The sequence below is a fragment of the Petaurus breviceps genome, unplaced genomic scaffold (assembly GCF_028583685.1).
Source record: "Petaurus breviceps papuanus isolate PSGF00001 unplaced genomic scaffold, PetGlider_PUasm1.0 419, whole genome shotgun sequence".
NCBI classification, from domain to species: domain Eukaryota; kingdom Metazoa; phylum Chordata; class Mammalia; order Diprotodontia; family Petauridae; genus Petaurus; species Petaurus breviceps.
The window spans coordinates 9742673-9759710 of NW_027186324.1; the positions used below are offsets into that span (position 1 = coordinate 9742673).

The window sequence follows — 17038 nt, forward strand, 5'->3', positions numbered from 1 at the left end:
GAAACAGTGCTCTCCAGGGACATTATAATTGCCAAATCAAATGGCCTTTTTTTCAGTCCTAGCCTCCTGAGGACTGTAGCATTCAGCACGATGGACCACCTTTTTTTGGATTCTTACACCTCTCTTAGTTGTTGTTTTTTTTTTTTTTTGATGATGATGCGTGGCACCAGAGAGAATCAGTTGGAGAAGGGATAGATTGGAAGCAGGAAGATCCTTGAGGAGGTTTCTGTAATAGATCAGATGTGGAGGGTTCCTGGCTATGCTCCTTGGTGCCTGAATGACCATGATCACGAGAACTTCATCACTCTGGGGCTTTTTTTTTATTACTTATAAATTGGTGATTGGACTAAATGATCTCTGAGTCCCTTCCAGTATTAAACCAATGATCATTCTCCATATCATATGGAAAAGACATGATTTTTAATTCCAGCTCTGTCACTTACTAGCTATATGACCATAGGCAAGTAGCATTAGCACTATTTTATGGGTAAGGAAGCTGAGGCTTATAAACATTAAATAATGTAGCCATGGTTTGTTCAGTCATTTTCAATTGTGTTTGACTCTTGGTGACCCCATTTAAGGTTTGTCTTGGCAAAGATACTGCAGTGCTTTGCTATTACCATCTTCAACTCCTTTTACAGATGAGGAAACTTAGACAAACTGGGTTAGGTGACTTGCCCAAGGTCACACAGTATCTGAAGTCTGATTTGTACTTAGGTCTTCCTGGTTCCAGTCCAGTACTCTATTCACCCATGCCATCTAGATGCCCATTTGCCCATGGTTATGTAAGTAAGAAGTGTTGTGAGGCTAAAGCACTTTGGAAAAGGTAAGGTCCTATAGAACATAGAGAAATGCGAGTTTTTGTCTTTTTAGCTTGTGTTGAACTTCTGTTCTCCAGCTAGATAGAGGAAAGGCAAGGTATACCAGCCTCAGTTTTGGCTGAAATGGTCAGTACTTCCCTTCACAAGTGATGGTTCCTGGCACTTAGGCAAACAGTTGTTCCAATATCTTTTTCTGGAAACCATCTCTCAACTTTGCTGTCTATCCCGTGTTATTTTGTGCCTTATCTCCAAACCTGGGAAAGACATTGACAGCTATTATTGCGAAGTTGCTTTTGTTTAATGCTTCTCAAAACAACACAATCACAGACTTTCAAGAGTTTAAAAGATCCCCAGAAGCACTCTCTTCCACCCCCGTAGTACCTAATGAAGAATCCCTTCTTCAAGGATTTCTTTAGCTTTCCCTGAGAGAGACTTCTTACAAGGGAAAATCAAGCACTTCCCAAGGCAGCACATTGCACTTTTGGATAGCCCTAATCATTAGGGAGTTTTTCCTTGCCTTTTGTCTTTCTCCACCGCGGTTTCCTCAGCAGGTGGTCTTCTGAAAGCCACAGAGAGCAGTTTTGTTTTGTTTTGGTCTTTAAATACTGTTGACTTTGAGCTGTTGTTAGCTTAAGATTTGGGGTTGAAGCAATCAGGGCTCTCCTGCGTTCATGAAGACTCACATTGACATCTTCCTCTAAGATTCACTAAGTACTTTCTCTCAGGAAGTTTGGAGCTAGAATTACTATAGATGAGGAAAACCCAATTATTACAAAGTCTGTAGGTTTCTGGGGCTAGATTTGAAATCAGGCTTCTTGATGGTAAGGCCAGAGCTGCCTCCCTCAGGATAGTTTCCTTTTGAGAATGATTTGAGGAATGATTTTAAACAAAAATTCCTTCATCTAGAAAGTTACATTCTTCAGACTCTCTCTAGGTTCGATTTTGTTACCCTTTGAAGTTTAGCACTTTTGTGAAGCATAGACATGATGCAGCCTTTGTTATTATAAATATGCTGATGAATGCTTTGCTTTATTTTTTCTTTTCCGATGATTTTGACAATGCACTTTAATAGATTACAAAAAATAAAATAAAAACATCAGGAAACAAACCCCATAACTAAGCGAAGGACAAATTCCAAACAGTTTCTAGGAATGATTAAAAAACCAACTAAAGATAACCCATTTGATCTTTGCTTGGGGGCTTAGATGAAGATTTGAAAAATAAGATGGTTATCATGAGAAAATAAGCAGAGACCACAGCAGGGGCTTTATTTACCCTTTGCTATCATGGTCACTACCTGTATGACTCCATAGAGTTCTGAGTGTTTGACACTTGATGTGTTCTTTTCCCATCTGGATCTTCTATTCACAATTCATCTAATTCTTTGTCTGTGGAATGTATTATTAAGGTATGCTTCCGCATGGGATTTTCCAAGCAAGAAAACCAGTAGCTTTAATTTGCCCAAGGATGGAGATTTGTCTACATTGAAATTTATAGAAAATAGTATCCTACGGCATTACTGCACAATTTGTCCCTTTTGCCTAGTTTCTAATATTCATTCAGTCACCAATATAACACTTTGTAGTTACCCTCCAGTAAATTACAATTGCACTGGGGAGATGATACATATAAACATAAAACAGACAAGACACTGTACATGTGTCAAAAGGAGTAATGTGGACTAGTGCTTTGAAAGCGTAGAGAAGTTAGAAAAGAGTTTGGGGCTGTAGTCATTAGGAAAGTTTTATGGGAGAAGTGGGATTTGGGGTAGGTCTGAATTAGGAATAAATACTGGGAATATTGAGGGGGCAAGGAACAGCATTGGGGCAAAAGATCAACGTGGAGTGAAATGATAGTAAAGAGAAAGTTTGCAATCTTGAATGTTGGGCTGAGATAATAGGAATTTTAGATTGTAGGCACTAGGGGAGCCATTGAAGGGTTTTGAGTAGGAGAATAAAATTAATCTGACTGTAGTTTCTATTTGATTGGAACTGGGAGATACTGGAAACTGGGCGAGGAATTAGAAGGGTCTCACTGGATCATAGGTTTAGAGCAGAGAGGGAGCTTTTAGATCGTTGAGTTCAACCCTTTTGTTTTCTGAGAATACTGAGACCCAGAGAAATTCAGTGACTTGCCTAGGGTCACAGAATTGCTAAAACATCTGAGGGCGGATTCTTACTCTGGTCTTCCTGCTTCCAAGCTTGTCTCAGGTTCACACCTGAGGTGATGAGGCCCTGAGTTGATGTGAGAGCAGTGGAGCCTTTAAAAAAAACTTGCCCCAAATTTAGCATTTTGTAAAAGGTAAAATACTATAGAATATAGAGGACTGTGAGTTTTTGTCTTTTTATCTTGTGCTGAATTTCTGTTTTCCAGCTTAGTAGAGAGACCAGGCAAAACATACCAACCTCATGTTTTGGTTGAAATGATTTGTATTTGCCTTCACAAGGGATGGCTCTTGGCAATTAGGCAAACAGTTGTTTAAGTATCTTTTCAGCAAGTCATCTTGTAACAGTGCTATCTATCCCATGTTATTTGCATATAAGCTTACATATGTTATATAGTTATTATATTTTATATTAATATACTCACATAAAACTTATTTAAATATATTTATTATTTATAAATTTTGTAATTTATAAATGTAAAATTTATAAAAATAAGTATATATTTTCATATGTTTATGTATATGTAGTTATTTATATGCATTATGTTATATAATGTAAGCACTTTGTGCAGACTTTTTTTTTTTTTTTAGGAAAAAAATTTGTTATTGTTATTGCAGTTGCCTGCTTTAAATACTAGAACGAGAGATTTTACTATGTTTGGGCTCAGGGGCTTTTAAAAGAGCCTAGTAAACAAATAAATGTAGAAAAAAGGTTGACCATGGCAGCAGCTGCAGAAAGGAAAGAGCCTACTTCCCCACTGGATGAATCATTTTACCAAACAAGAGAGAGCAGTCTTTCGATGTTTTCACCCTGCTTTTCCAGCTCTTCCCCCATGGCAGCAGCTCTGGTATTGGGTAGCTAGCTGGGCCCTCTTTTGGCTTGTGTCTGCTTCTTGAGAGACATTATTATTAATAGGCAATGATTTGGGGAGATTCTGATTTCCCCCTTTTTATCCTCAATTGCAAGACCCCAGTCTCTGAAGTTGAGCTAACCTTCTCCTCTCTGCAGACCCCACCCAGGTGGGGCAGCCATTCCATTCGGGTTTGAATGGGAATAAGTTCTTTGAATAGGTTGCCCACTGGGGCTAACTTAAGTAGTAGATGACATAATCAAAATTCAGGACTAGCCCCTCATTGTAATATTCATTCCCTCATTAATTGTTAACCAATCGGAGTCGATGGCCATTCTTTTGAATACTCCTCTTCCAAAAGAACATGTAAGCTGAGTCAGTTGCCATGATTGTCTTTGTCTAAGAGAAACACAGCCAAATGACCATTCTTTTATTAAAATTTTATTAATTTTAATTAAAAATTGTAGTAATCATATTACATATTATATAAATTTATTAATTTTCTTAATAAAATGGTTGAATGACCCAGAAATGAGGTCTCTTGAACCTTTTAAATGTAGCAGGCTGAATCAGAATCCTTTACTGTCATAGTACAGAAACTCTGTGCTTAGGAGCAATGGAAGGAACCTAAAGTGATGGGGCACGGCATTTAACCTTTAGGTAGAATCTTTTCCCTCTTGCTCCTGGCAATCTCTGGGCAAATGCAGGCGAGGCTCGTCTACTCTCTGGGGCTTGAGAATGACATCTTGCATTTTGCAAAGTGGTCCATTTAGGCTGGTTGTCAGATTCATCAGCAGGCATTTATTAAGCACTTACGATGTTATAGGCACTGTGCTGAGCACTGAGGACATGAAAAACGGCAAAAACAGTCTGTACCTTCAAGAAGCTCATCTTCTAATAGAGAGATAACTTGTAAATAGCTGGATACCTAGAGGGAAGATACTAGCAGTGGGTACAATGGAAAGAATTTTGAGTCTGTCATTTAGCCAATAAGCAGTTATTAAGCACCTACTGGATGCCAGGCACTGTGCTAAGCAGTGGGGTTACAAAGAAACATAAAGGCAATCCCTGCTCTCACGTAGCTCACGGGTCAATGTGAGAGACAACATGTGAGCAGTTATGTACAAACAAGCTATGTATAGGATAAACTGAAAGTGACCCACAGAAAGAAGGCACCAGAATTAAGGAGGGTTGGGAAAGGTTTCCTGTGAAAGATGGGACTTTAGGTGGAATTTGAAGGATGATAGGGAAGTCAGGAGGCAGAGACCAGGAGGGAGAGCATTCGATCGATGCATGTGAAAATGCCCTGAGTCGGGAGATGCAGCATCTTCTTCAAGGAGCATACAGGAGGCCGATGTCATAGGACTGCAGAATGTGTGTGTGTGTGTGTGTGTGTGTGTGTGTGTGTGTGTGTGTGTGTGTGGCAGGTTATATGTGGTGGGCAGGTTATAAAGACTATTGAATACCAAACAAAGGATTTTAAATTTGCTTTGGAAGTGATAAGGAGCCACTGGATTTCACTGAGTCTTGGGACCTGAATTCCAATCATTGCTCTTCTATTTACCATCTGTGTGACCTACATGACCTCAAGGAAATTACCTCAATTCTTTATACTTCATCTTTATCAGTTTTAAAACAAGGAGTTGGACCAGCTAGAGTCCAAGGTAGCTTTTAGCTCTAAATCGGTGATTTTATAAACCTGTGAACTTCTGCCCATCACTTGGCAAAACTGATGAGAACAGAAAATGACAAATACTAGAAGGGCTGTGGGGAAAACAGATACATTGATGCACTATTAATTGAATTATGAACAAGTCCAGACATTCTGGAAAGTAGTTTAGAACCATATCCCCAAAATTATTAAATTGTGTATGCCCTTTGACCCAGAGATATTACAACTAGGTCTATGTACCAAAGAGATCAAAGAACGAGGAAAAAGTCTCATATGTATAAAAATATTTATAGCACTTCCTTTTTTTGGGTGGCAAAGAATTGGAAACTGAGGGGGTACCCATCAGTTAGGGAATGGACGAACGAGTTGTGGTCTATAAATGTGATATAATATTATGTTGTAAGAAATGATAAAGGGGATAGATACAGAGAAACCTGGGAAGACATGTATGAACTGATACAGAATGAAGTGAGAAGAACGAGGAAAACAATTTATGTGATAACATGGCATTGTAATGACACATGACTTTGAAAGACCTAGGAACTCTGATCCACATAATGACCACCTACAATTCCAGAGGACGTAGGGTGTAGCATGACCCAATCCTTGACGGAGAGATGATGGACTAAGAGTTCAGACAGACAGACACATTTGTTTGTTTGTTTTTGGACAGGTCAGTGTAAGGACTTTCTTAACTATACAGAGTTGTAATGGGGGTTTTGTTTTTCTTTCTCAAAGGTAGGGGGAAATAAGAGGGTAAGAAGATGGATTTTCATTGATTAAAAAAATTAACAAAATGGGAAAATGATCCTGTAAGCTCCCCCTAGAAACAATGGGTTCTCCCTCATCCAGCAGTCAATGAATTGACATTTTTTAAGTGCCTACTGTGTGACAGGCCCTATGCTAGGTTAAGCACCGGGGATTAAAAAAAGGAAATAACTCTAAAAAATACTCACAATCTAGAGGGAAAGCACAGCATGTATATAACTATGTGCAAATGAGATGCAAGGTAAATTGTGGGCAATGCCTGGATGACTTCTTAAGCCCAGGGCCTCCAATTCCAAATCCAGTATTTTTCTCTCTCTGCCACATTGCCCTCATCAGTTAGTTTCTAGCCTGTCAGTTCTGCCTGTACCCTGGATGATGAGAGTCCAGTGCTCAGCATTGCTTGGGGCTGCCCCTGCACTGATGCTCATCAAGAGGAGTGGCTGTTAAAGAAGCCTGCTTAGCACAGAGCTCGTGGCTCTGCCATCTCTGGGAACTAGCCAAGCTCTAGCAATCTAGTAAGCGCTAGTAATAAGCTCTTATCCATGTAGCTGGTACTGCCTGTTTTTGCCAATGTTGAGAACTACTAATTGATCCAGACTTTTTGTTGTAGTGTTGGAAGGAAAATTCCCTCACGGCATGGAAGAAATTTTACAATTTGTTTAATTTGTAAAGAAAGCACACTTTCAACTGTCATAGACTTTTCCTAAAAGTATGTTTTCTTAGCATGCCGCAAACTGGCAGGCACATTTGTCATGAATGAAGCCGGTAGGAAGGTATTTAGTGCCTGAAAATGTTAATAGCAATTCTAATATTTGGTTGTCTCACACAAACTCAAACATTTAACTTCAACACAGACATGACAGCTTTTTGGATGGGGAAATCCTGCTGATTGTGGCACTTTTTCTATTATTTTCTGCGTGTGTTTTATTTGGGGGGGGGGCTGATAAAAATAGAAAATGACAAATACTAGAAGGGCTTTGGGGAAGACGGAGACATGGACGCACTTGATTGAATTGTGAACAAGTCCAGCCATTCTGGAAAGTAGTTTAGAACTATGCCCCCCAAATTATTAAATTGTGTATGCCCTTTGACCCAGAGATACTACAACTGGGTCTATACACCAAAGAGATCAAAGAAAGAACAAAAAGTCCCATATGAATAAAAATATTTGTAGCAGCTCTTTTTTTGGTGGCAATGAAATTTGGGATTTTTGAATTTTGTTAATGAAGGGAATTTCTGTTATGGAAATCGTGCCATCAATGCAGATTTGCAATTCTTCTGCTATTTATAATCTTGGAAAGTTTTTTGTGTACCCAATGGTTCAATGACTGCCAGTTGTGATACAACTAATGTATATAAGAATCAAGTCTTCAACCAAGTTTCCTGACTTCCAGATTCTCTAGTAACTACATCATGCTGCTTGACATACTTTTGTATGCATTAATATTAGAAAAGGCTAAAAACGTGAGGCCTTTTCAAAGGATATTTCTTGTTAGTTGATTGTCTTCTTCCCAAAAGGCTCACTGTGGGGCTTCTGCTGTTAATAACTATGAAGGGAAATGTGACAAAAATTCTCCAAAGATTTGTTGATAGGCACTGCTGTCAATCACAGTCAACAATTTAGAGATAGAGAAAAACTGCCATTTATCACACAGAGGGAAGGCATCACTGAGCAAAAAATTGGTGAACCCTGCACATCAGTTTCATCAACCTCATATAGATTTTACTCACACAAGAAGAATGGGTATAGTGGAATTTCAAAGAGCAAATAAAGGAAAACAATGATTTACAGACCAAAGAAAAGATGACAGAAGGGAGATCTGTATCAGACAAAACAGGAAATCATCTGGTTAACACCAGACCTATAGGTCACAAGTGTGATTTTGCAGTCTATGTGACTTGCTCATCTTAAGTAAAAGGCAGTAAGAAAATTAAGCTAAAAGCAGAATGGATTGCCTTGGGGAAATGTTGGCTTTGCCATAACTAGAGGTTTTCATGGTTTTTATTTATTTTTACCAGAACTGTGATTTAACTGATATGGCAAATTCCTAGTGAGGTAAGCTTCTCAGTGTAGCTCCGCAGAGGCTGCTGTAAGCCATGCGATGATGGCAGCTAGTATTGACATTTTACTTTAAGGTTGGCATAGTGCTTCCCTATCTTATTTTCATAGCATGGGGAAGAAGGTGTTATTATTATCCCCGTTTTACAGATGAGAAAATTGAGGTTAAGTGACTTTCCCAAGATCACATAGCTGGCTAGTCAATGCCTAAAGCACGATTCAAACTTAAGTCTTCCTGACTCTCATCCGGTGATTCATTTGTTATGCCACCTGGGACAAGACTGCATGGTTAAAGGACTTGTCCAGGGTCATGCAGACTCTGTGTGTGTGTGTGTGTGTGTGAGAGAGAGAGAGAGAGAAAGAGAGAGAGAAGATGAGCAGTAGTAGTTATAATAAAAACAGTAGTAGTAGTAGTAGTAGTAGTAGTAATAGAAGGGGGATAAATGTAGAATGTGGATCTTCCTAACTCTGAAGATGGATTCCTGTATCACTGACTAGCTATAAATTGTCAGAGTATCTTAGCTATATTTGTGCTATGTTAGAAGGGGTTCTACAGCAAATGCGTCATTAGTGAGCGCTAAATGAAACAAGAAGCTTCAATCGGTCTCTCCACCCAGTGTGACATGTCAGGGCTTCTGTGGGAACATTCTTTTATATGGGCAGAAAGTAAGTGCCCCCTTCCTTCTGCAGGGTCCAGCTCTGCAAACCTAACAGTCTGAATCACAAGAGTGGCCAACAGGGAGTCCGCCCAGTGTGTGGTGCCCTCTTTGGTCAGTGTGGATTCACTGGTACATTACTTATTAAGCTCGAATACCTAGAGTATATCAGGGAGATGGATATATAAATATTCTGCCAAGTTGCTTCTGTTGCAGGGCATTCAGCTGCATTTTTCCCTAAACAATTTCCACGAATGCTTTCTTTTTATTTCTCTGAGAGAATAAGCAACCACATGTTCTTGATATTCTGTGATCCTTGTTACATCTAGATTTTTTTGTTGTTCATTTGTTTTCAGTTTTATTATGTCTGTGTAATTTAAAGGAATCAAAACCATAAACAGGAAACGATAAACAAAAACATATCTCTCAGGCTGAAGGCAAATCTCTTGATTTTTGATGTAGGTCTAACACTGTAAATTTGATAGTTATCTGATGGTGTTTCCTCATTCTAGGGTTGTTTTTTGTTTGTTTTGTTTTGTTTTTTAGCATCATAATAGAAAGATGAGAGGCAGCATCATATACTGGATAAAATAGTAACTCTGTAGAGTTAAGAGGACTTGGGTTCAAATCCTGGCTCAGACATATACTGGCTACATGACTCTTAACAAGTAATTTAATAACCTCTCAGAGTCCCAGGCAACTTTATAGGTCTTTAAGTTGTAGACTAGGTGCCTGCTTTCATTGGTGACAAAAGTTTCCATTCTAGAAGTTCTCTGCCTCAATGAAATCGCAGTTCCAGAACAAAAATAAGAGGAAAAAAGAAAAGTTGATCAAGGAGTCAGTCCCTCCTTCACCCATAGTTTTCCTTACTTTGTGGCTTTGGGGAAGTTTCTTTACATCTTAAATCAGTTTCCTCACCTGTTTTGTATATGTATATGTATATGTGTGTGTGCACGCGTGCGTATTTATATATTATATATATAATTATTATATGTGGGTGATTTATTATACTTATATCTGTCTCTGTGTGTATATACGTGTTGTCAACAGGCAATCACAACTTCATGAAACTTATGTGAAAACTAGATTTTATTACAGGGGAAATGAACATACATGTGGAACACAAAGTTTGTAATCCAAGTAGAAGTTTGCATTTTTATAACAGCAGGACAAAGGAAGGAGAATCTCCATCTGAAGGGGCATGGCATGGAAGGGGAAAGGCACAGTGCAGGTGAGAAAGGGGCAAAGCGCCTCCTGAAGGGGAGGAGTAAGGCCACAGTGGAAGTCACATTCTTTTCTCTTGGAAATCCCTGGACTGTGAAGATAGGACGGTCTACTTATCTCCAGGTGTCTCAACTGCACAAGCCATTTGTCACCTTGGGGCTGGTGGGGTTATTCATCTTTGACACATTCAGGGTCTCCTGTATGCTGTGGGTCCAATGTTTATGGAAAAGGCGGCAACTCAAAAAGACAAGTTCAAGGGACCCCTTAATATTCCTTAACAGTGTGTGTGTGTGTGTGTGTGTGTGTGTGCGTGCGCGTGTGTGCACGCGGATCTGTATAATTTTAAAACTCTTTTCCCGCTCATATATAATTTCAAACCTTTTTTTTCCAGCTCTCTGCTGTTGAGAATCTTTGGGGGTATAAATTCATTTTTTCCCTTTGTGCCCAAGGTTTGAGAACATTTTCATCCCTCATGCTTTTGTATGTACATTACAATGTCTGCTTTATTCTTTCAGACAGACCAAGTATCAGAGATTGAATTACATTCTCAATTGACCAGAACTCCTTCCCAGACAGAGGAGAGTGGCAGTCCCGTGAAGAAGGTAATACCACAATGCTTCATGTTATCGCCATGAGATGCCCCCTGTCAATGTTGCCTCTGTCAACCCACCAAAGTGGTACCATATTCTAGAGCAGTTGAGATCCTGTTTGGGGAGGTCAGGATCTTAGCAGGAAGCCGGGCACAGCCTCTGCTGCGCAGTGACTGCGGCCACCTTGCCAGTGACCCTCCCTTTCCGAGCCTCAGGGCACGGCTGGTAATTGGGCTTAGGAGGTTTCAGAGGTTGTGCTTTCTTGTGGCCAGGGCTCCCAGTCTGCCCCTGGATATTTTTCTCCCACCTATTTCCATGCCCCTATTCAATAGGATGGCAGACTCTGTTCTGTCCTTTTAGGCCGTGGACGAAGCTTTAACTTACTCTCATTATCTTTCCCTTTCCTTTTTAATCCAAAGTAGCTAATTGTCTGTTCATCCCAGTGCTGTCAGGGGGATTTGAGCCGCCATGGGGGTCACCCAGATTCCCTAGAAATGTTCCAGGTGTCTGCTTCTAGATAGCACTGTGGTCCTTGAGCATGACTGAACTTAATAATTGAGGTAGAACAATGAAGAATATACAGATGTAAAGGCAAAAAATATATATGATAGAGTTTATGATGTTTATAACTGGGTGCTAGGTGGCACAGTGGCTAGGATGCCAGGCCTAGAGTCAGGAAGACTCATCCTCCTAAGTTCAAATTTTGCCTGCATCATTTACTGTGTGTCTCTGGGCAAGTCACTTAACCTTGTTTGCCTTGGTTTCTTTCTCTGTAAAATGAGCTAGAGAAGGAAATGTCAAACCACTGTAGCATCTTTGCCAAGAAAACCCCAAATGGGGTTACAGAGTCAGACACTTCTGAAAATGACTGAACACCAACATAACTGGGCTTCCAAAACAAAATCAAAACAAACCCATCACCATATGGGACAGAGATCAAGTATTTTCTGAGTTCAATGAAATCCTAATAGCTCATCCATTGAGTAAATGTTGGTAAAATTCAATAGACTGTTTCAAACAGGGACATCATCATTCATACAATCTTAAACTTTGAGTCAGAAGAGACTTTAGTGATCATAGAATCCAAGCCTCTTATTTATAGATGACAAGGCTAAGACATAGACAGGCTAAGTAACTTGCCCAGGATCATGACCAGTTTATGTCTGAGGCAGATCTTGAGCCTAATTGCCCCAATATCCTTCAACTTTTTATTGCAACCCTTGCAAAAATCCTCTCAAATGAGGAAACACTGTGAAGTGTCTGTGGTGGGATGTGAATCTGGGTCTTCCTCATTCCATGTTTGAGGAGATATCCATTATATCATGCTTGGTCTGAAGCCAAGTTCTCTTTGATCACTGTCATTTTCATAGGTGTCTTTAATGATTACATTGCTAGCCTGGTATGGGAATGTGAAGGGCTATGTGTATGTAGACATTTGTGGGAAGCTGGAAATTGAGGGGCATTGCAATGGTGGTGGTCAATGTGTTCTTTGTTCTTCCCAGGACCTGCCACCATCAAAGCCCATTCGTCGAAAATTACGACCTGAAAATCAAATAATGGAAAACCAAGAGCCTCCTTCTTCTGTGAGTGGGACGTCTGCCGGGCCAACTGTGAAGCCTCATGCACCAGTCCAAAAGTAAATGGAAAAGTTTGTAAAAGAAATGGTAGTTTTGGAAACTTTCTGTGTGGCTCCTTTCTTCTCCCCCTGACCCATTAAGTTAAGCGGGCTGGCCACCAGTCCTTTTTAATCTAGACCTGTAATTGCGCCAGTGTAGGGAGCTCCCAATGAGAAAACTCCTTTTATCAATACAGTACCTTCTTTACAACAACCAATAGAATTAGAAACTTGCCTTCGGGGGCCCTGAGAAATTGAATGACTCATTGCCCAAGACTACTCAACTAGCACATATTGGAGGTGGTACTTGAACCTAGGACATCAGTATGCCATTGGGCATTCCTCGTACATGGTCGGAATCAAGGAAGTGAGCGTGCTTCACCACTTGCCTGGATGATGTCCTGTAGCTATCTTCATGAACATCAAACCCACCTCAATTGGAGTAGGATTATTTTTTTCTCATAAGTATTTTTTGTTTCAGATTGACTAGCATTTATATAATGTTTAAGGTTTGCAAAGTGCATGGCACTTGTTTCATCATTTGATCCTTACCACGATGCTAGAAGGTAGGTGCTATTATCCCCATTTTACAGATGAGGAAACTGAAGCAAACAGAGGTTAAGTGACTTGCCCAGGGTCATATAGCTAATAAGTAGTAATAAGAGTAGCAAATGTTTATATAGCACTTAGGATTTGTCAGATATTGGGCTAAGCCCTTTACAATTATTATCCCACTTGATCTTCCCTACAACCCTGGTAGATGCTATTATTATCTCCACTTTACAGATTAGGAAACTGGGGAAAATAGTGGTTAAATGACATACCCAGGGTTCTATAGCTAGTAAGAGTGAGGATTTCAACTCAGGTCTTCCTGACTCCAACTCTAAGACTTTATGCACCAGCCTGCCTCACAATATGTCCAAGACATATAGCATCTAAGCTCTGTCACAACTTTTTTTTGTTCAGTAGTTTAGTTGTGTCTGAATCTTCATGACCCAATGGACCCCAGCTTGCCAGGTCCTTTGCCCTTCATTGTCTCTCAAAGTCTGTCCAAATTCATGTTTGCTGTTTCCTTGACACTACCTATCCATCTCATCCATTTCCATTCCCTTCTTTTGCCTTCAATCTTTCCCAACATCAGGGTCTTTTCCAGTGAGTCCTGTCTTCTCATTATGTGGCTAAAGCATTTAAGTTTCACCTTCCAGTGAATAACTAGAATTAATTTCTTTAAGTATTGACTGATTTGATCACCTTGCTATCCAGGGGGTTCTCAAAAGTCTTCTCAAGCGCCACGATTGCGTTGATAGCGCATTGCTCAGCTTTCTTCATAGTCCAGCTCTCACAGCCATACATTATTGCTATCGCAAGGTGATGGATGTCTCTGCTTTTTAGTATGCTGCCCACATTTGCCACAGCTCTCCTAACAGTCAGCTAGGCTTAAGCATAAGAGAGTGACATTAAAGAATCTGTGATCGTGACAAGAACACGCACTGGACAAAGGGTTGTTTCCCATCTTGTTGTGTTCCCAGAACTGAGTCAGGGCCTCAGTTTTTTGGCTCCTTTTCCCTTGGTCAGAACGGTCAGGGTAGACGTCCATGCCAGAAGAGAGCACAGCAGGCTACTAACCTCACCCCCATGGAACCCCTCACTCAGGGTCACTAGTTCACTGTTGTCTCTTTTCTCCTTGTGATAATTCTGGAGAAAAGCAAGGCATTTGGGGACAAACACTGAGTATAGTTGCTGTCCTTTACCTCTTTTCTAAAATTGGAATTAAGCTCTGATATTGTTCTGTTCTTTAGGAGGTCCTTTTGTATTTATTTTCCTTGTTTGGAAAGGAGATTACTGGGGTGGCTAGGTGGTGCAGTAAATAGAGCACCAGCCCTGAAGTTAGAAGGACCTGAGTTCAAATCTGGCCTCAGATACTTAACACTTACTAGCCATGTGACCTTGGGCAAGTCACTTAACCCCAATTGCCCTGCCTTCCACCCTCCAAAAAAAAAAAAAAGAAAAGAAAAGGAGATTACTTAGATGCTGTCCAGAAATAAAGAAAAAAAAGCATGTAAAAAAATATGCTTTGTAACTTGGTGAGCTTTAATCTCTCTTGCCTAGTGCCAGAAAGCTATAAGAGAAAATCACGTCAGGGACAGTGGTCATTAAATATTCCTCTGTTTCCAGAACTACATTGCTTTTATCACACTTTGGGTCCTATTAATCAGTGGTAGTCAGGGCTCAGGAGGCAGCTAGGTGGCTGAGTGAATAAAGCACTGAGTCTGGAGCCAGGAAGTCTTGAGTACAAATGCAGCCTCAGATACTTAGTGGCTGTGTGACCTTGGGCAAATCACTTAGCCTCTGCCTGCCTTAATCTACTAGAGGAAGAAATGACATACCACTGTGTCATCTATACCAAGAAAACCCCGTGGGCATTGACATGCTGTGTATGGTCCCTAGGGTCACAAAGAGTCAGTCACGACTGAATAAGTGAACAACACCAGAGTCAGGGTTCTCCCAGACGCACATGCTGGGGAGTCTGGCACACTCCAAGGGGAGCGCTATTCAGTGGTCCTATTTAGAGCACACACCTTAGCCTGGTGCTGTCCTCTGCCTTAGGGCAGCCGGGTGGTACACTGGACAGGGCTCTGGAACTGCAGTCGAGAAGACTTTAGCTCATATCTGATCTCAGATACTTGCCAGCTGGGTGAACCTAGGCAAGTCACTTGGCCTCTGTGTGCCTCTGTTTCCTCATCTGTCAAATAGAGATAACACCTCCTACCTCGCAAGGTTGTTGTGAGGATCAGATGAGACTAGCCTGGGTTGTCAGGCCAGCTGCAGAAGCCAGTGGCCACATGCTCTCGTCTGCCTCACTTGCAGCGGCTGAACTTCTGGGTACACAAGCTGTACACAGCCATCTGATTTGGCAGCAGCACTAATTTATTTAGGCACTGGGACATCCTCAGAACAGTAATTTAAATCCATATGCATTGGCCAGTCGAGGCCATGGAACAAAATTAGCCAAAAGTGGATTAGTTAAGAAATGATTAACTCTTTGGACAGATACCATCACAGCTGGCAGATTCAGCTCCAAAGATCACTGCTGTCCATTCTGTTCAGAGCAGTGGAGTTGGGGAAACATTGGACCCTGGGTTTGCAGCAACAGGTAGAGTTCAGAGAATATCAGCAGTTATCATCAGCTGCTGACGGCTCTCAAAAGGGACAAAAACTGAGTTTTGCTCAGAAGCTATTAGGTTTATCTTCTCTATATTTTCTAAGTTATTTTTGTGGGTGCTAAGGATACATTTGTGAGAACAAAGCTGTTTATGCCTCTGGAGGTAGGAGATATGAACCAGCATGGGTGCTGGAGCCACAGCCAGGACTTGAGAGGGAGACATCCTTCATTTATTTATCTCAAGGTCCATGGGAAGGAAATGGAATCATGTTAGCTGGTTAGCTATAATAGGAATAATAACGGCAGCAATGATCAATAACATTTCTGTGGCACTATGCTATGTGCTAGGCCCCGTGCTGAATGTTTCACAATGATTATCTGATGTGGTTCTTGCAACAACCCTGGGAAATAGATGCTATTATTGTCCCCATTTTACAGATGAAAAAACTAAGGCAAACAGATTTCAAGTGTCTGAGAATGTTTGAACTCAGGTGTTCCTGTTAGCCCAGTGTTCTGTGTACTATGGCACCCACCTCGCGGTAGAGATTTCTAACTATAATCATTCTGTTTTATTCGTAGGTGCTTAGATTTAAAGCTTGAAGGGTTTGAGTACTAATCACAGATTTTGAGATGGAATAAACCTTTAAGACCATCTTTTCTAGCTCCTTCATTTTACAGTTGAGGAAACTGAGGGCCAAAAAAGTTAAGTGACTTGTCCAAAGTCACCTAGTAAATGACAGATCTGTAATTTAAACTCAGGTCCTCTGACTTTAAGCCCTGAATTCTTCCCCATGACCTACTGGACTGGACTGTACTTCTTTCACTCCTGAATGTGTGTGTAGAGAAGATGATTAGTATCCCTAATGAAAACTTATTTCCAAGGAAAGAAAAAATGAACAAGTGCGGTCTCAGCACTCAGAGATGGTGACCTGATTTTCATGTTGGGAACTGGAGGAAGGATAAGGGAATAGGCCAAGCTTTTCCTCTGTGATCCCACACATAACAGAAATGCATTCTTAGTATGTGGTGCTGATGGGGATGGAGTTGAAGACTAACAGTGAATTTGCTTTTCTCTCTCCTGGTGTTTCTCAGAGATCAGGTGAGTCTTGTCTCCCCCAAAGGTCATGAATTAGAACTAAAAGCTGGGAGATATAGCCAGAATGCCAGGCAATCTGTCTTTTGAAAGAGTCTTTGGGAAAGCTCTGGGCAGAACAGACCATAGCAATTGAGGATTTAGAGGAGGAAGAGAACAGAGAGATCTATACTGTAGAAAGCCCAGGCATTTGAATGATAGTTTGACTCTCTAGAGAAAACCTAATCTGTGGCAAAGTCCCAGGATTTCTGAGGTTCATTCTGTCCCCTAGGGCTATTCTTCTTTAGCCCCATGTCTTAGGTTCTCTCTCAAATTCAGTGCTCTGACAATCAATCATCATTCAGTCACACTACTACAGTTTC

At 40.7% G+C, this 17038-nt stretch overlaps 1 protein-coding gene across 15 annotated transcripts in view; it reads left to right on the plus strand.

Annotated features, from left to right (window-relative positions):
• The window catches only part of REPS2 (RALBP1 associated Eps domain containing 2), a 264766-nt gene that overhangs the window by 236728 nt on the left and 11000 nt on the right, over positions 1 to 17038 (plus strand). For all 15 annotated transcript variants that reach the window (XM_069100687.1, XM_069100686.1, XM_069100685.1 and 12 more), the window contains 2 exons: positions 10731 to 10817; positions 12308 to 12441. In XM_069100687.1, coding sequence (XP_068956788.1) covers positions 10731 to 10817; positions 12308 to 12441 — 221 coding nt within the window. The remainder of the gene's footprint in view (positions 1 to 10730; positions 10818 to 12307; positions 12442 to 17038) is intronic.